Source organism: Fusarium tjaetaba (assembly GCF_013396195.1).
Source record: "Fusarium tjaetaba strain NRRL 66243 chromosome Unknown NRRL66243_c0000036, whole genome shotgun sequence".
In the NCBI taxonomy this organism is placed as follows: domain Eukaryota; kingdom Fungi; phylum Ascomycota; class Sordariomycetes; order Hypocreales; family Nectriaceae; genus Fusarium; species Fusarium tjaetaba.
In genome coordinates this window covers 43649-62686 of record NW_023501232.1, presented here as the reverse complement: position 1 = coordinate 62686, position 19038 = coordinate 43649, and the positions used below count along the sequence as shown (strand labels likewise).

Below are 19038 nucleotides of genomic sequence, written 5' to 3'. Positions count from 1 at the left end.
CGGGGCGCTCCCCTTACATTGACTAGCGAGGTTTGATGTGATTGGTGCGCGTAGGATTGTTCTGGAGAATCTGGGGTCCCCGGGTCTCGTGGATTCGGCCTTCGGCACTGTTGTTTTGTTTTGATCCTGTAGCCAATCGGAATGGCATGTGAATGTTTTAATTGCCTCGGTTTATGGTATGATGTCTGGTGAAGTCTTCTGTACTCCGTACACTATGTGGATTCTATATACAGACAAAGGAAGCATATGTCACGGCGAATGTCTTTGTTTCATAGCTGGGTAGCATTTATGAATAACTAAGCTTCAGCTCTGTAGCTCAGGGTGTCTTACTATATTCTCACAATTTGCGTCGAATCTGATGTTATAAAGTCGCAGGTTCTGCATCAACCGCTTAGTGTGTTTCAACTCCTTGCCTTCGCCAAAAATCGCCTCAACGAATGCAACACCAGCGTTCTTATCGAAAGTCTGCCTCATTTTTTCCGCCTCTTCGATATTGCCTCCTTCGCTAGGCACTGACGTTTCTTTCAGTTCCTTGTCCAAGCCATCGGATTCGGTTTTCACCCGCTGTGACGTTTTCTCTTCATTGCCGCCCTGATTATGAAGAGTGTTTTTGTGTTTCCTTTCTTTGAGTTTGTATGCTTTCAACATGGGAACCTCGCACCTCTTGAGCAGCGACACCAGTTTCGTCCATAACCTCTCCCCTGCGTCGATACAATCCTCTAGCAACTCCTTAGAGTCCACTGACTTGACTCTTTCTACTGTGTGCTCCGCTATCTTTATTCTGCCAGACAATTGAATAAGAAGCAGCCAGAATTCTCCCGCCGTGTCCGACATCGGCGTCGCAGGTCCATGAGCGTATACAGTCCAGTCATAAAGCCATTTTCCAAAGGAATTGGCGTCGAAAACGCTACCGAGGAGTATGATTGGTTCTTCATCTGGATCCCAGTGCTTCACGGAATATCCAGCGGGGATTTTATGTCTCTTTGCATCTGCTTCTGTTGCCTTCCTGATCTCTGGCCTTTTCCTTTTCGCAGGGTTCTTCTCCTTCTTATATCCTGTACCCCGGAGTGTTGAGGGCCTTTGCGGGACACGTGTGGCTGCGTACTTTCGTCGAGGATCTTTGGACGTGAAACCACCCGGCAGCACGCTATCGAAAACATAGGCGCCTGGCCCAGGAATCTTATCATACGGATAGTCGTTGTGGTCGCCACTCTTCTGGTACAGCATGTCGCTCATGTAGGCAGTTCCAGATACGAGTTGTTCTACATAAGACTCAGATTGTAGTTCCAACACTCTTTTATTCTTGCCCCCGGGCTGTGACTCGATGGTCCTCGATGATGTATCAACGCTGGCATTCTCGTTAACACTATCCGAACTGCGGCTCTTTTCCTCTTTTTCGGGAGCCATCAGTCGTTCTGAGACCTCGAACTTTTGCTCTGTCTCTGAAGGTGGTGGAATTGGTCGTATAGCAAGGCGCAATATTGGTAATACAGTCACTCGCTTGATCCCTGCCAAGTCGGCGTCATCCGAGTCAGAACCTGTATTACGCGCGTCTGTTGGCTTCCTTTTGGCCCGTAGCGCTCTTCTTTTGTCTAGATGGGTTCCCTTTCTCTTGCGAGATTGACCACGATCAGACGAGTTACTTCCCAGGTTCAAGCTTGGATCACTAATTCCCGAATCGGGAGCCTTGGGCGCTGCTGGAAGGTCTTCGTCGTCAGACATGCCTGGTAGCTTTCGAAACAGTTGCTGACATGAAGGGCTATAACTTTGTTAGCATGGAAGGTTAGGACGCTGTGACAGTAGGGTGTTGGACCTACCACTGAATCACAGTTCCTATAACTCCTTCACACATTGCTCCGCATGATGGAAAAGGACACTTGAGCGATTGCGCTTCATCTTCATCCTCCTTAACTTCACAAATGAGGCTCATGTTGATCCGAGACCCAGGTGTGATAGCCAAGCCCCAATGAGCATCTCGATCGATCTCCTCTCCGGTCTGATGATGCTGCAGGAGGAATCGGTTCTGGGCCACTCGTCTGCCGCCCTTTCGACCCTTGTACTTGCCATGTAAAGATCCCTCGAAGGCGTTCCAAGAATCCACAAAGTTAAGCAATATGATTGAGTCAACACCCAGATAATCCTCGAATGTGAAATAAGGGCCCATATGCGGGGGGCGTTCGAGACGACCCAGGATGTTGGTGTGCATGGCGGATAATAAAGACAAGACCGATGTCCCAAGGTAAGACATGCCCGAAAATCCACGCAGTACAGCGATACCCAGAGAGTTGACCATTTGTGTGATTGAATCGAGTCGCCTAGTAACAATCATACCAATTTCAACTAAAGATTGTTGCGTATTAGCCGACATTGCTCTAGCAGCTCTCAGTTCGTCCTCGAGGCTGGTGAATCGATCGTCAAAGTCCTTTTGCAGCTTGCTCATAAGTTGTTGGGTATCACTTTGGTCTTTCTGACTAGTGTCAAAATTGCGTTCCATCAAACGCCTTAAAGAGTAGGTCAGCCATGAGACGAAAGGACTAGGTTGTGATGAACGAGACTCACGCAAATGCATCGAACTGCAATGATTGAATGATGGATGTGTAGCGATGAAGGTCCAATAAAAACTTCTCCGTCTCCTTCTTTTCAAGACTCCATTGGACTTTTCTTGCAACCCTTCTTATCCTCCTCTCAGTGGAGCCTTCAGAGAGTGTTGATGTATATTTTTGCACCTTGACAGCAATGTCCTCTAGTCGTCGCTCTGCCTCATCCACGACACTCTCGAGCGTGTTCCGAATATCTTCGAACTGGGGCGTCTTGTAGTACTCCTCGTAGGATCGCTTTGCGAGGTCCAAGTTCAGTCGAAGAAAGGTAAGTTGTTGCTTCAACGAGTTGTATTCCCAAGCCGAGCCTCGACTGTCATCAAGCAGTTCGATGAAATCCTTGATGAGCACACCAATGGAGATGAAATCCCCAACGGCGCCAAATGTCACTTCCATCGATTAGCAGCTATGACAGCCCGGTGCGTCTCACTCGAGGCCATTCGTGAGGAGGAGGATGTGGACGAAAGGTGAGGTGAGTCAAATAGAGATATTTTGTCAGACACTGCCAGTCAGCCCCGCACTCCGCCTTGAGGCTGTGTGAGATGAAACGCGACGAGTAAGATCTCTGGATTACGCGCCATCCTAGCACTTTCATTTTCAGCAATGAGCCCTGAATTAACCAAGTTTTGCAGCCTTCTTCAGCTCAAGGCACGTGCTCTCACGGTTTGTTGTGCGGGGTAATAACAGTGCCTACTGGACTGGCATACCAAGTATGCCATTCTTACCATTTGTCTACTCTGCAACAACAATATTACATTATTCGATTTATAGTGCGCTTCATTTCTCACAAACAGGTGGGCAATACTCCTAGCGCTTCCCAGTATGGCCATTTCCCACGTATACGATGTTCAAGAAGGTGGTGACACACTCTTGATACTGCACAATTCTGGTGCACCATTTGCTGCAAGCAATACCGAAGAGGAATGGCCGAATGCCCTGCCTAAATTCGAGACAGAATTGTCTATACGCCGCGAATCTTCTATAATTCCACAGAAGAGTCACATTGTTTCATCCAAGACGGTGGCTGATAAATCGTCACTCGCTGAAGCTGAACCAGAGCCCTTAGCCATGCGATTTAGGGTTTCGTCTGCAACTCTGGTGAATACATCTTCCTATTTCCAAAAGTCATTATCTGGTGATTGGAAAGAAACAGAACCTGAGCCTGGATATAAATGGACAGTCACAGCCAATGACTGGGACGGCGAAGCCTTTCTCTTGCTCATGAGAATATTGCATCATAAAACACGGGAAGTCCCTCGCACAATAGGACTTGAGACATTGGCAAAAATAGCTGTGCTAGTGGACTACTATGGTTGCCACCAGGCAGTGGAGTTATGGGCAGAAACATGGATCTCAAACATTGACGAGGAGATGACCGAGTCCTTCTACTCGAGAGAGTTGCTACTGAAGCTGACAATCTCATGGGTGTTTTCTGACAAAAAGAGGTTCCGTTCATTAACCGAGGTTGCAATCCGCACGAGTCGGGGCCCAATACCTACACTGGGATTGCCCATACCCTATCACGCAGTTGGTTAGTAAGAAAGATGTATGAATTAGACGGAAGATCTGACGAGTTCACCAGTTGCCATTGAACAATCCAGGATTTCTTCGATCTGCATGTTGATTGAAGGCATTGAAAAGTATTGGGACGTTATGAACCGTCGTTGTGTCACTGATACGAAAATGAGAATGTGGAGCCGACACTGCTTGTACATGCAAGCCGGGTACATTGACCAAAATCTTTATGAAAGTGGCCTAAAGCCACTCCCAAACCACCCATATCATGGTTTCAGTCTTGGTTCTTTAAAGCAAGCCATTGACGAGTTTGATACTTCAACGACTTGCCCATGTAAGGGTCGAGAACATCTGCAGGGTCTTAGGGATGACTTAAGGCATCTCTCAAAGAATGCTTTTGGAAACTGTGAATATGATATTGGTGTATCAAACCTTATAGATAATGGAGATATGGGTAAGGCGTGATGCGAGCAATCAGCTGTGGGTTTTATCAACTCAAAAATAGCATAAGACCAGCGAGCACAACACTGTTATCATCATCGTGATCTAGAATATACAGCGCTGAAACTTTAGTAGGGTTATCTTGGTTGTAGTTCAGATTTTTGACCCCTTTCGTCCCGTATGTCCAGTGACGTGGCAAGTTCAATTGAAAGCACGAATATCCATGCCTATATTGTATCCTTGCCAACTGTGAGCTCCTTTCATCCTAATCCAGAGCCATAGAGAGGTCGCATTGCTGTATAGTTAGATTCGCTAGAAATATATACAACGAAAGATAACAATAACTCACAAGCCATAGCCGGCCAGAGATGAAGCGGGGATATTCATTTCTCGATCAGGCTGCGGCTGAGCTTCAAGTTGGTGGCGTTCATGCAGGTAAGATAAGGCAGCAAATGGGTAATCACCAACCTCGCGTAGTCGAGATATCGTAATAACAGAAAGTGTCATATAATACAGTCATCTAAAATACTTTTCAACAGTGCACCTATTGAATAGCCGTTGTTTGCGAGTGCAGCAAAGCGTTTGAGCACGCTGCTGGGTAATCCTTTGCTCTTTAAACCCTAAGCATAGCCTTATGATGATGACTGTGGCGTGTGGCTGATGACCAAGGCAGATTTTCAGCTGCACAGCCGCCTCCATTGTTTCAACCCCCCAGCATTGTCCCTATCGCAAATTCTTACTCTCGCATCATCAGCTCCATCTGTCGCTCTACTCGAGCACCTGAGATGGATCCACTGAGCGTGATTGCCTCCGTAGCGGGGATTGCGACCGCTGCAGGCGAGGTAATAAAGATTCTCAGCCCATACGCAACTGCAACTAAGGACGCTCCTAAGATTGCGGCTGAAGTCTCCTCTGAGGCCCTTGCGATTCAAACTATCATCACCGGGCTGGAACATCTCATCAACAACTTCTCCGCCGCTAATGTTAGATACGCATCACTGATCCAGGTGGATCAGCTTACCGCGGTGCTTTTCGATGGGGTCAAGATATTTTCCGAGCTGTTAGCCGTGCTGCAGACGCTGCCGCCACTCGAACTCAGCAGCCCTGGTGGAAGCCTGTGGACGCCCATCCAATGGGTTAGAAAGAAGAGCTCTTTAAATGCCATACTTCACAGACTGCAGGCATTCAAGTTGTCTATTACCTGCATCTTGAGCATTCTCCAGAGGTGCGTTGCCTATTCATACTTTGTTGAGGTGTACAAGTAATTGACTGAACAAAAAAAGTGATTCTCAAGCAAGAGCCGAAGAAAGCCAACAGCAGTTGATTGCAGCAGTAGATGACCTGCTCAGAGGTAACACTGATCTGTCCAGGCGGATGGTGGAAATGGAAAACACTATAGATACAATGTCGCATCGCCGAGCAACCATCCAGTCCACGAGAGATCTGGATGCCCAGAAGGGGAAGGGCACGTCATCTCAGCGGTCCTCTCTCTTGGAATTTGACTTTGAGCACGACCTCAAACTATCTCGTGTTTACCGTCATGCGAAGAGAGACACCATGGACTTTTCAGCACGCAGCTCCGTGGCCCGGACCCACGCATGGTCTAGCTTGTCTGGAATTAGTCTGAGTGACATATCTCACATTTCCGTCTTGGCTCTTCCGTTGTACGTTGAGGACATCTCGAATCCAGAGCATTACAACTTTGGGCAGGAAGCATTCCAGCCTGCACCCTTACTTGCTTCAACTATCCTCACGAGGTCGGTCTACCATGACTGCATTGAAGTGCAACTTCAGTTATCGCAGTTTGTATGGTTCTCACAATTCCAGCTGCAGAAATCCTCTGATAACGAAAATCCACTGTCCAACTTGATCTCCATATTTAGGCTCGGGACACCACTGCTGATGCTCTTCAATCAGCTCGACAGTTCACATCGCGAACGCTGGAAAGACTTGATCTCGTCGAGCCTATCTGACGAGGTGTCAAAGGCTGCGATAACCGAGTTCGTTGACGCTTGCATGAAACGTTCGGATATCCCACCATCCCATTGCATTCCCGATACGGATATTCTACTCGACGATACGACATCTCATGTGAAGGTAACGCATAGCTCAGACTATTTCAATTAAACCGACGCCTAATGTAAAAGAAGGCCATCAACCTAGTGCGGCTCCTTCTAGCCATGCTAACCAAAACCGGTATGATCCAAGGGATTGTATTTGAATCTGCACCCAATATCTTTGCCGTGGAGCCCAATCCAGCAGGTTTGGCTGTGGATGCATTCCTCTGCGACGAGAGGCTTTATCTCAAGAATCTGGAGAGCCTCTTCGAAAACTCCCAGAAGATCGGATCATCTCGCTTGCTTCCGACGGATACTTTAGACCCCCTGTCTGCGCTCGTCGGCCCACTGGTCAATGCTCAAATAAAGTTTCTAATACAAGCAGAAATGCAGGTTTCAAAAACGTACTTATGTCAAAAGTGGCAGCTGGCCTTCCAGGAATGGGCAATAAATTCAAGTGCCTGTTATACCGCCCTCGTCACGGGGGAAGCAGAATTTAAATTAGTGGTCAGAGCTGCATTCTTAACGGCCGATATTCACGACGATGAGCTTCGGAGCTTATTAGGCGACGTTCTATCGATACTTGGCCTCCCTTCTCAACGGCTAGACCAATATGATGCTTTTCTACAGGTGGGAGAGCATGTTCCAAGCCATATTTTCACTAATTGTATGTAGGAACTAGCTCAATATGGGCTCCATGAGCCTTATCACATACGATCTGCACAAAGAAGTCTAAAAACTGTCAAGGATGCTGTTGAAAAGTCCAACATTGCTTGGGAACTCAATCGTGCTAAAGCCGTGCTGTCTAAAGGCCAAGATTACGAGACAAATAAGGTTGTTTGGGGACTTGGTAAACTCTTGATGTTTGACAAAGTTGATATAATGGACGCCAGGCAAGAAAAGGTATGCTTGCTACTATTGTTGTGAGCTATGTTTATCATTCTTTTTGATTCTCTGACCCTACCAGAGCCAGCCTTTTCTTTTCGAGAAGGGGATTTTGCAAGCAGTGGAATCGTTCCCACAGGGGCGACGAAGAGGTATGCTGGGATATAGGAGGCCTTCTTTCCCGGAACTCCAGAAAATCCGGCTGTCTATTATTCAAATCATTCCTGCGAAGGATATTGAACAAATATGGCCAGTACAGTAAGTATTTCTGATATTTAGACAAGCTATCAGTGCATTATGATGACTTTTTGTAGGTTCAGCCAAGGGATAGAAACGGTAAATGGCTGCACAATCACGTGGATAGATAACAGTAAAGCATGCAGCATCTCCTTTACTCCTAGTTCCAAAAAACGGACTCTTGAATGGATATATCAAGTCACAGAGGTCAAACACCAAAATCGACCCGAAGTCCCTTCTCGCTACTTGCGGCCCGCGCGCTTCAGACAATACGCATTTGTGTTGGTGGGTGCAGTGGGTTGTGGAAAAAGTGATCTCACTGTTCAAGCAAGTCGACGCATGATTCTTTGTTGCCGTTCTGAGTGAGACTAATAATTGCTCAAGTTCGTAAACCCCGACCTTTCCGAACATTTTGACCCCTCTGAGAAAGACACATATCGTAGACAATGTGTCATCGACAATCAAGTTGCTTGCATCGACGTAATTGACACAACTGGGCAAGAAGAGTATTCTGCAATGTTACAACAGTATATGAGAACAGTGGAAGGCTTTATGCTAGTCTACAGTGTCACGAGCCGTCAGAGCTTCGAAGCAATCACCACCTACTATCATCAGATTCTCAAGCTAAAGGACAAGGATCACTTCCCGATGATCATAGTTGGTATTCAGTGCTTCCCGGAATCGCTGAGAGAAGTCAAAACGCAGGAAGGTGAATCTTTGGCCAATCAACTCGGTTGTATATTTGTCGAGGTAGATGCTAAGTCCAGTATTAAAGTAGAGGCAGCATTCTTCGACTTGGTACGGGAGGTTCGACGGTACAGCCGTGTAATCCTTGGGTGTCAATAAGAATGGCAGTGGGTTTTGAGAATAAAGTTGGATTCCAGAATATCTTTGCTCTATTACTGTCCTGCTAGTACTTTTCGTCGTTTAGAAAGCCAATGAGACTAGCGACGTAAATGAACAACAGCTTAGAATATATAGCAAGATCAACTAGGCAGTCCACATCCTCGACACTAAGCCAGAGGTTTTACTGGGAAAGAGATATTTAAAAAGACAGACTGTACAAAAAGAATATTGTTCATTCTCTGATTTTCACTGCCGCAAGAGGCCAAGCTCCTGGACGAAATCCTCAACGTCCCCCCAAAGGACTTCTGGTTGCTCCAATGCTGCAAAATGGCCACCCTAATGCTATGTTAGCTAGTGGACAACTCGAGGCTTGCAAGGAGAAAAGTGATAAAATAATTTAAACTTACTCGTTCATGAGATCTATACCATTGAATCTTTCCAAGCTTGTCTAACCAAGCCTTTGGAGGGTTACAGCATTCTCGCTTGAACCGTGAGTACCCGAAAGGACACTTGACGCCATCGAACTGTGATCCGAAACCTTCAATGCCCGAAATCATAAGGCGATAGTGCCAGAGCGAAGTCGGATAGCACCGGGAAAACCAGTAGAAGGAGATGTTGGTAAGGATGAGCTCTAATGAGGGTCTGGTAGCAGGGTCAGGCCACTCCAAGAACTTCTCCCCAATCCTGATATATCTTAATAAACCGCAAGTCTTGGATAGATATAAAGGAAAACTCACCAAGAGAGCAGGGCAACAGGGCTGCTTCCAAAAGCCAAGCCAAGTGTTGCAGATCGTGTGCCTTGGATCGCCGCATACGAGACGCCCCAGCCAAGAATTTCCTTCTCGCGGTTCAAAGCGTCAATCTCAGCCTCTGTATACCTGCCTGCCTTGATATCCTCCTCAACATTAGTCCCTTCAGGTGATGGAACCATCAGAATATTGGTGTGTACAAGGCGGCACGTCTCAGGGTCGAGCGCAGCCACTTTGGGACCGACGATACTGCCAAGATCCCCGCCTTGAATCATATATCCACCACGCTCCGACGTGAATCCCAAGGCGCGCATGAACTTGGCGAAGATTCGGGCATTGTCTATGACCTTGAAGTCTTTGTCTAGCGGTGGTCTGGAGGAGAAGCCAAAGCCGATCAGATCGGGGACAATGATGTGGTATGGTAGGTTATCGGGTGTGTACTTCTGCCGTATAAGATCGAGCATTGGCAGAAACTCAACCCTAGAACCAGGCCATCCGTGGAGGAAGAGAATGGGGAAAGCGTCCTTGCGCTTGGAAAAGAGGCCGTTGAAGTGGACTGTGTAAACATTACCGTCATCGTCTTTGACATCTGCAGTGTAATGTGCGACGGAATTAAACTTGTTCTCCCATTTCTTCCTGAGTATCTGGTTAGTTATTACATTTTTTTAATCGGAATTCCTTACCAATCGTAGTTGTGACGCCATTCCTTCACAGCGTTCACTAACCAATCTCTATTGGTACCAAAATGCCCGTCTGTGTGCGAATTCTCCCAGGTTTTGTCAGGAATCGGGGAATTGTCAAGAAGAGTATAAAGTCTTTCGATCTCGGTCTGGGGGATGTCAATTTTAAAAGGTTTGACATTAGCTACGCTGTCCACAATATGTGGCAGCTTAGAAAAGTCTTGTTCAGCCATAATTTGGTAGTATTGTTGATGCTTGAGGGCTTATGGCGATATAGTTGAGATTGAGTTTACTTCTAACTTTCAAAAACTGCTGCTTTTATTGGGTGCTGTTAAGGTTTAAGTATGCAAGTAATAGCTGAGGGTTTGGACCTGCATTATGTATAAGTGACGGAGTTAGGACATTCTAAAGCTGTCAAACTTGGTGGAGATGCAGATTGCGCAGGATGGAACTGTACACTAACTACCAGAAGATTATCTCCTTAGCGTACCAGACAGTAAAGTGTGTATTGCTTAAAAGGATAGCTTTTAGAGTTTCAAACCCGTAAGCTAGTTAGACTCTCCGCAATGAACCATGTATGCACACGGACTTAGACGGACTTAAGCTTCCTTGAACCGATTGCTTGCAGGAATTTAAGATAGATTCCGAATTGGTTGACCTTGCATTCTGGCTTCTCTCCGCTATACGGACTTTGTATAAGGCTAATGACGGAAACTCAAACAATAACAGGTTAGTTAATATTTCTGTACAGAGTACCTAGACATAACACACAACCATGCGTTTCTTTGACCTGTCAGAGGTACGATTGGTACGGAGCATGTTAGGCTGGGCCTACTAGTGGTTACCCGTCAATATTGGCCACCGTCACGTCTGCCCATTTTCTTTATCACTGACAATGAGAAGCTCGGCGGCGACGATGCTGGCCTGCATATCGTTACACTGAAGCATCTTGAAGCGTGGCGAAAGAAGGTACATCTTGGCAGCTTCACAACTTCATCGTTGACATCTAACGGACTGTTCAGCGAGTTTCTTGCTATCGGCCACAACCGTAGGCTTGCGCGAGACAGTGCCACAAGATGGAGCTCGTGGTATAACATGTTGGGGGCGTCATTGAACCTTGTAGATGCGATTGAGGACCGTTTTAGTTAATGGATGGACATAGATTGCGCTGGAGATGAGCTCTGTCTAGAGGACAGGATCATCTTGGAGAAGCTAAAGATGACAACCAAATATCCTGATTCATTGTTTGCAACACTCGATACTGTCCTCTTGTATATACATTAAACGCTCAACCACACTGCGCTCTAAAGCTCGCCACACCAGTGACTTCAAGTTGAGGCTGCAAACAGCCATCAGGATCCGCACTCGTCAAGATATCAATGATACCCCCCTCATCACAGCTATCATTGTTGTAGATATACACCGAGCACTTGTCGCTGATCTCTCCAGTTGTGTAAGAACCGAAGGAACCATTGCGGATTCCCTGGGTACACTCTTGGGTTCCGTCGCCGCTGTAGGTGTCGCGGGCACCGGTGCATCTCTCGCTGCTTTGATAGACGCTGAAAGACCATGCTGGGTCTTGGCGGGCTGAAAGGGAGGAAGAGGGGTTGCGGCTCATGTAGATTGCGGCGGATTGGCCGAGGCCGAGGAGAGAGATGATGGAGAGGATGGTTGAGGACTTCATGATGAATTGTCGGAGTGGATTTGTGGTGAACAGGTTGTTGAGTTATTGTCTTTGCTTTTATAGGCGTCTGTGCAATTTGAAGTATATAGCGTGTGGTGTATAATATGTGAAAGCTCTGGTCCTCAAGGTATTCGGATAAGATGCTTTGTCTATGAGGTCTGTGTACTATAGTTATTCAAGGCGATCTGACCTCTTTATACACACTTCTTGCCCAACTACTTCCATGGACCTTATTGTTCCCATCTCTTCATTTGTCAGATGATGCAATTGATCAACATGCAAATGCACGGATACAAAGGCATCACAAGCTACTCTCCGCAAGAGACACATTGACGACTTTCGTGACATCCATCCGACGCGATGATCATGTCATCATCATCAGCCTTGATCCTCAAGAGCACGATGCCCAAGGCGAAGCAGGCTACTCGCCCCCAAAATCCACTCACATGTCTTACAACGGCTTACAAGAAGGATCAGCTGTGACGTTTAGGTGTCTGATCACCACGTGTGGGGTCTGGCATAGTTCAAAAGTTCATCGGCCGTGGGGTTAAAGTTTAGTCACATTGGAGATGGATCGGCCCGCTACAGTAAGCGTACGAAATGCTCCGGCGTAATCCTTTGGCGCGTAAGACGACGATCATCGGGCATTTCGGGTGGGCTACACGTCTTATGGCAATACGCCAATGAGACGCTGGTGCCTTGTCTCCACTAGTAAGCGTATAGCCTCATCGAAATCAGGCGTTAGCATCGCAGGAAGGGCTTTTGGAGTGAGTGAGATTCTCATACGTTTCTTTGCAGACTTCCATCTCGATTCCTTGATATTACTGAGTCATGGGCATGTCGAAAAATGACTCGTTTGAGACCTGCATATTAGGATACGAGCGTGAATGGATCAGATATTTGCTTGGCGCTCACAGCCGAAACCTACCAGGCTGTGCAGACCTCAGTATGACGTTCATCACTGTTATGTCTCACTCGTTTGGTGAGACAATTAGGTAGCCAGTTATAGAGCTTGAAAAATGTGTCCATTTATTGGATGTATATGCTTGTTTCTGACTGCTCTGTCGACAGCTTAACGTCCTACTTGGCCCCCAAAGCCTCCACCATCTCTGACGTAGCCTTGCCCTCCTGCTGCAGTTGCTTAGCAAGCTCGATAGCTGAAGTACCAGTACCGTCAACAGCACTAGGGTCATCTCCATGTTGCATCAATATTCTAGCTACGCCAACATGTCCAGCCTTGACAGCCACGCAAAGAGGCGATGTACCAGTTCCAACCGCAGTATCATCGCTCTCAGGCCGAGCCCCCTTCTCCAGTAGATACCGCATCATAACCTCATTACCCCTCCTAGCCGCAGCAGCAAGTGCACCTGAACCCTCAATCTTGGCACCATACTTCAACAACAGATCAACCGCGGCAGTATCCTTGTACAGCCCTGCAACCAACGCAAGCGGATACGCAGCTGCATCAGGCTCCTGATTAGGATCCGCGCCAGCCTCAAGAAGAAAGCGTAGAAAGTCAATGTGCTGTCTGCCCTGGCATGCAACGATGAGGGGTGTTCCCCGCATGTCGAACTGCATGTTGATCGCAGATGGATCCTTGGTGAGCAGGGCCTGCATAAGCGGAATGGAGCCGGTGTTGACACCAGCTCGGACAGTTTCCTCGCTAAGAGGTGCGGAGCCGGACCTTAGCAAGAGGAAGCGTGCAGCATCGTATTGGTAGTTCTTTACGGCTGTTGTGAGCGCCTCTTGGATAGTTTCTTTTGATGGGCGTTGTTCGCTGGTTGAGAGGAGGGTTCTTATTTTGTTGGTGTCTCCGGTTGTGGCCAGAGCCAGGAGCTGATCTTTGAGCGAGTCTGTCATATTTGCGGCGTGAAATGATGAGTTCTTGGTTGTAAGGTGTAGTGTGTTGCAAGGTTTGGGTCCTTTCTCATGATTCGGAACTCTTTATGATCGACGAGTATTTTCGTTTGTCATGATACGTGGCAATATCCCGTCCTGCATCACATGAGGCTGTGTGCTTCTTACGTGAGATTTCTGTTCGGCAGCCATCGATTGCCTAAAAAAGACGTCATTCGCGGCGAGTCATCAAGGCTGTGACCCCGCCATTGAGGGGGCGGCATGGAGAGATCGGCATAGCTGAGCTAACATCCATCCTTCGGGTGCTAAATTAGTCTTCCGTTTGGCTGGCTCCTTGGATCCGCGGTTATTCAACCGCCTTGGCATCCCGAGGTTGACCTTTTGCGATTCCACTTATGCTGACGGCTATGTTGATCTATACTCATTGGGAGCGTGACCAATGTCTCAGCCGGCCAACGAGTCCGTTGTGAAGGATCTCGATCCGAGACTGAGAGGTACTTTTGCGTTCGCAGTGTTCAGATTGATAGGGGGCCTGATAACAGACTGGGGACTTGAAGGGATGCGAGAGAGTTCCGTATGATACCTGGGTACAATGCTTGGACGTTCGGAGACAGTCTAACAAGGCTCTGTTGGCTCCTCGATTTCCAGACGCGCCCTTGGCAATAGTATAAAGACGGTTCCAGTTCACTTCATTCCAACTCCATCACATCAAGGCAGCACTCCAACAGTATCATAGCCTCTCTCTTCCCTCCCTTCCATATCACAACACCAACATTACCAAGCCCCAACTCCTAATCCATTCAAAATGAGACTCTTAAACATCATCTCGATCGGCCTTGCCTTCATCACCCCAGCCACTGTCCTCGCAGCCCCAGCAAACACCCTCCACCGCCGCGACTGTCCCTCCGTCGACACCATCCGTCAATGGATCCGCGACAACGCCAACGTCGGCGAAAACACAATCTTCTACACCGCCGGCGCCAAACAAGAGCAGGCCAAGGCCTTTGCCGAGCAAAAAGTCACAGACGGCAACTACTGGGGCAAAGTGTTTGACAACAACAAGTACCTTGACTGGATTGAGGAGTGTGGTCCGGGACCGGAGCAGGATAAGCTGTTTCCTCGTATGGGAGAGGCTCTTGCGAGGGAGTCTAGTGGAACGGCGTATGTGATTATGATCAAGGGGAATGCTATTGCCAACTTTTGGAAGGATAATGAGTATCCTTATCTTGATGAGAATGGGGTCAAGATCATTGCTGTTAATGCTGAGGACTTTGATGATCAGAAGGATTATAATGGTCAGCCATTCAAGCGCGCTGTTGCGTTTTAGATTACAGCCATCGCCATAGTTAGTTAGAGAGCAGAGACGTTGAAGGAGATATGGAAATGGGGTAGATGGCAGGGAGGGTCGGTAGAAGTGTTGGAGGACAGGCAATCACTTATCGCTGGCATACATATTACACCTCAATACATATCGACAAGCTATGCCCTATCAATACATGAAGAAGAAGACAGACCTTACGGGACCAAGGGTCTTATAGCGATTGAATAGTGATAGTATTACGACTCGCCAGTGTCATTTCATAAATCATGCTTTGACCCCGCCTGTTTCTGTTCCCTGGCTTGCAGCTGTTGGTCCTCCCCTGTCTCTCGGATGCAGGATTTCCACCCCCACGGAATCAAAAGCATCCAACTGGCGAATGTAACCTTGCAGTAAGCATCAGAGATCCACCACTCTGTATACTTCAGCCATTCACATTCATCTGCCGAACGAACTGTCATCTTTGGGTAGCCCCTCACGGCGGACTTGACATGCGATTCAGAGAAACGAAATGGATTATTCGGATATTCGAGGGCCAGGACTACCTCTAAGCAATCGGCGAATGGCAGTAGCTTGGATATAAGCCTTCAAATTGGGTATTCCACTGAAATATTGCGTGACGCAAGCATGATACAGTGACATATGCTGCTTTCTGGCACAGCACTGGCCTGTAAATACCCCGTTCCTCCAGGGTTCATTCGCAAATCAGACCACCAGCGGGTAAAGTAAACCAACAGCCAGCAGCTCTTAAATGCCTACGACCCCGCACAAAACTCCCAAGATTGCATTCGACCTGCATGACTGTCACCAACAAAAAATCCGAGTTGTACAAGATGGCGAATGACAAGTCTAAAAGTTCATCACCAGCTGCAGAGCCGTCACCTCCTCGTGATGCTGATAGCCCTGAAGAAGCTGTTCTCGTAAGTGCGGCGACGGAAAGGCGGGCTAACGCTAAAGTCAATGACTAGGAAGCGGGTGACGACGACTCTGCACTTGGAGTTGTAAGTTCTCAGGCTTTATCACGGTAGCAATGGTAGCTAATTGAATGGCTCTTTGAAGACCGACGATGAGTTATCGACCGCGTCTTTACGCTCCAGTATTTACGAGTACCATATGATCAATGGTCGCGGATATCATAAAGATGAGAGTGAGCAAGAATCAGCTACTGGCGTATCTTATACTAATCGACATTCATAGAATACTGGCTCCCAAGTGATCAGGTACAGCTACCCATCCTTTCCGCCACAATTTATCACTAACCTACTGCCAGAACGAGTCAGAGCGCTTAGGTATACCCGGCCAGCGTCCTCCTCGATATTCGAAGCTGACGACGCAACAGATCTCCAGAACCACCAACTTCTCCTGACATTCGGCGGAAAGCGATATTTCTCACCCAACGCTGACAGAGCAAAGAGAGTCCTTGATATTGGAACCGGCACGGGAATTTGGGCTGTCGAGTTTGGTATGAGAAATACTGACTGGATGAGTTACCTGAGCTGACCTTGACATTACAGCCGATGAACATCCTCATGCCGAGGTAAAGTGATCGATTCAACTTTACTTGCGGAATGAATTAAATGAGTTAGGTCTTTGGCATCGATATTGCTCCTATCCAGCCAGATTTGTAAGTAATCTCAAGAGGCTGGAAAATTAGCTGATGATTATCCAGTGTTCCTCCTAACTGCACCTTTGAGATCGACGACGCCGAAAAGGAATGGACTTGGACTAAGCCCTTCGACTACATCTTCGTCCGTCTCATGGTCGGTAGCATAGCAGACTGGGACAAACTAATCCGCCAATGCTACGAGTATACCAGTCCAAACTCACCTATCCACTCCCACTAACGACCTGCAGCAACCTGGAGCCCGGAGGCTGGCTCGAAGTCATCGACCCCGTATTCCCCGCCAAATCCGAAGACGGAACCCTCAAGCCCGACTCTCCCCTCCACCGCTGGGACGAACTCACCGCCAAAGGGGCCCTAGCCCTCGGCCGTCCCTTCGACGAAGGCGTCAACCACGAAAAGCGTCTTAAAGAAGCGGGCTTCGTCAACGTCACGCGCAAGGCGTTTAAATGGCCCACTAACACTTGGCCCAAGGATCCAAAGTTTAAGGAGATTGGGCTCTGGACACTTGCTAATATCGAGAGGAATCTTGAGACTATTAGTAGCTTTTTGTTGAGGCAGGGACTTGGGATGAGTCAGGAGGAGATAGTGGTGTTTATTGCCGAGGTTAGGGCTGAGATGAGGAATTTGAAGGTCCATGCTTATTGGGAGGTGTAAGTATTGTTGAGGGTTGAGTTGATAGAGCTGACCGTCATGCAGATTTGTTGTTACTGGGCAGAAGCCGGAGGAGCAACCTTGAGAGGAGGTGCATTTGTTCAAGTATGCAGCCAGGAAAGCGCCATTTGTTCTAGTTTGAGAGAGGCTTTCAGATATGGAAGCTTTTCTCAACAGACAGAGTTGTTCAATACATTACGTATAATCAAAAAACAGTCGGAAACATTCTTGTGCCTATTCCTTTGACGAGAAACTCCGTAAACTACAGCTATAAGGGATCAATAAAAGAAACCTCAAATCCATCATCATATAACATTCGGAGGCGTCGCACCAGCCATCAAATTCGTCCTCTCCTCCCTCTTCGCCTGCTTCAGCGTCCTCACCCGCTGAATACTCTGCCACTTCTTCTCCCTCTTCTTATCCCTCAAACACATCCCCACCAACACCGCCATGCACCCCGCAATACACGCCCCAAAAAGCGTCGCTACGACGATACCCTCTGTCCCGATCTCGTTGTGCTGCTCCATGCAGACTGTCGCGCCAGAGTCGGGGTGGATGGTGCAGAAGAGGCCGGGGGAGCAGGTGCTGGACGTCATGCGGTTGGTGATGCATGATGCGCTTTCGGTGCGGCCGTCGGTCGTTATGGAGCATACGACGCTGGTTGAGACGGTTGTGCTGTAGCAGGATGCGCCGGGTTCGGTGGCGGTTATGCTGCTGCTTGTTGTGGAGGTGGAGGAGGCGGAGGATTCGGTCGAGGTTGATTCGACGCTGGATGAGGACTCTTGGGTAGTTGTTTCTTGGGTTGTAGACTCTTCGGTCGTGGACGTGGGCTCATCGGTCGTCGTAGGTTTATCCTCCGTTGTAGTAGTCTTTTCTTCCGTCGAGGTCGGTTCGTCTTGCGTGGTCTCTTCCGTCTTTTGCGTCTCAGACTTTGTCTCCGTCGTTCTGTCCCCATCCGACGATTCCGTATCTTGTCGCCGAACCCATTGTTGCCATCGCTTCACCAACCGTCCATTCTCCCATGAATCCTGCTGCACCTTTTGCGCATCGAGGGGGGCTTCGTGGCCGTGGTTTATGGCAGTCGGTGCATCGTAGTATGACGGATCGGGCGGTACGTCATTTGGCTGATGGGCTGCGACCAGCAAAGCGGGCAGGGCGAGGAATGGGGTAAGGGAAAGGAAACGCATGCTGAAATTAGAAGAGTAAATGACAGAACGGAAGAGGAAATAATTAAAGTTTTAAGTTAAGGGCCTGTTGAGAAGGCAGAAGAAGATTTGCAAGAAGATGAAATGTTTTTTCTTTGTTGCGTGATAGCGGAGATGTCATCTCGTATTACCTACCATGTTTCTATAAAAAGATCTGTGGCCGCGCGTAGCTCGTTCCACACGGTGACGATCAGTAGCACAGCCGCAAATTCATTAGATAAAATCATGTAAGCTGACATATATATAGCTCTAATACGAGCTATACCACGGACAAAGAGTGACATGCTGTTCAATCAGTTTCCTGTATATCCGACCGATTGTTTCGAGTGCCTTTTCAGGTTTAGCCCAGTGTCAAACGGGTTTAGCATGGTAATACCATTGAGCGTTGTGTTGTGGCTGGAGTTTCTTAAAATAGGCGGACGAATCATTGGTCTCTGAGCTGAAGGTTGCGTGGCGTTGAAGAGGCTTGTCGTGTTCACGAAACGCGGGGATTACACGCGTGACGTCAGAGTCAGTGCAGATATTGCGTGTCAGCTCTAAACCAAACAAGACTTAAATGCGCGAACAATATAACTGACTCAGGTTGATGGCATTGGCTTTAGCCTTAGTATTAGTAAAATAATATTTAATAGTTCTTTTATTTTAACTTGCTGACCTATACTGCCCGACTTTAAGTCACTACTAGTTGAATT

At 47.8% G+C, this 19038-nt stretch overlaps 8 protein-coding genes across 8 annotated transcripts; 3 read left to right on the top strand and 5 right to left on the bottom strand.

Annotated features, from left to right (window-relative positions):
• Positions 1-303: 303 nt before the first annotated feature.
• Positions 304-2993, bottom strand: FTJAE_2045 (vegetative cell wall gp1; the record flags this gene model as incomplete). The annotated part of the gene is made up of 3 exons (XM_037348198.1): positions 304-1759; positions 1818-2501; positions 2560-2993. 3 exons carry the CDS (start codon positions 2991-2993, stop codon positions 304-306), a joined length of 2574 nt encoding a protein of 857 aa, XP_037210859.1.
• Positions 2994-4921: 1928 nt separating this feature from the next.
• FTJAE_2044 (uncharacterized protein) lies at positions 4922-8578 on the top strand (the record flags this gene model as incomplete). The annotated part of the gene is made up of 9 exons (XM_037348197.1): positions 4922-4988; positions 5109-5151; positions 5227-5778; positions 5837-6650; positions 6701-7240; positions 7286-7513; positions 7578-7753; positions 7810-7831; positions 8117-8578. 9 exons carry the CDS (start codon positions 4922-4924, stop codon positions 8576-8578), a joined length of 2904 nt encoding a protein of 967 aa, XP_037210858.1.
• A 246-nt stretch (positions 8579-8824) lies between these two features.
• Positions 8825-10982, bottom strand: FTJAE_2043 (epoxide hydrolase; the record flags this gene model as incomplete). Its single annotated transcript, XM_037348196.1, has 5 exons — positions 8825-8914; positions 8986-9262; positions 9316-9963; positions 10011-10156; positions 10902-10982. The coding sequence occupies 5 exons, from the start codon at positions 10980-10982 to the stop codon at positions 8825-8827; spliced, it is 1242 nt and encodes a 413-aa protein (XP_037210857.1).
• Positions 10983-11295: 313 nt separating this feature from the next.
• FTJAE_2042 (uncharacterized protein) lies at positions 11296-11691 on the bottom strand (the record flags this gene model as incomplete). The annotated part of the gene is made up of 1 exon (XM_037348195.1): positions 11296-11691. One exon carries the CDS (start codon positions 11689-11691, stop codon positions 11296-11298), a length of 396 nt encoding a protein of 131 aa, XP_037210856.1.
• A 1080-nt stretch (positions 11692-12771) lies between these two features.
• FTJAE_2041 (ankyrin) lies at positions 12772-13551 on the bottom strand (the record flags this gene model as incomplete). The annotated part of the gene is made up of 1 exon (XM_037348194.1): positions 12772-13551. One exon carries the CDS (start codon positions 13549-13551, stop codon positions 12772-12774), a length of 780 nt encoding a protein of 259 aa, XP_037210855.1.
• An 802-nt stretch (positions 13552-14353) lies between these two features.
• On the top strand, positions 14354-14875 carry FTJAE_2040 (uncharacterized protein; the record flags this gene model as incomplete). Its single annotated transcript, XM_037348193.1, has 1 exon — positions 14354-14875. The coding sequence occupies one exon, from the start codon at positions 14354-14356 to the stop codon at positions 14873-14875; it is 522 nt and encodes a 173-aa protein (XP_037210854.1).
• Positions 14876-15699: 824 nt separating this feature from the next.
• On the top strand, positions 15700-17226 carry FTJAE_2039 (methyltransferase; the record flags this gene model as incomplete). The annotated part of the gene is made up of 11 exons (XM_037348191.1): positions 15700-15786; positions 15835-15867; positions 15926-16013; positions 16064-16086; positions 16137-16155; positions 16206-16328; positions 16381-16403; positions 16453-16490; positions 16536-16673; positions 16721-17140; positions 17187-17226. The coding sequence occupies 11 exons, from the start codon at positions 15700-15702 to the stop codon at positions 17224-17226; spliced, it is 1032 nt and encodes a 343-aa protein (XP_037210853.1).
• Positions 17227-17446: 220 nt separating this feature from the next.
• FTJAE_2038 (uncharacterized protein) lies at positions 17447-18328 on the bottom strand (the record flags this gene model as incomplete). The annotated part of the gene is made up of 1 exon (XM_037348190.1): positions 17447-18328. The coding sequence occupies one exon, from the start codon at positions 18326-18328 to the stop codon at positions 17447-17449; it is 882 nt and encodes a 293-aa protein (XP_037210852.1).
• Positions 18329-19038: the final 710 nt, after the last annotated feature.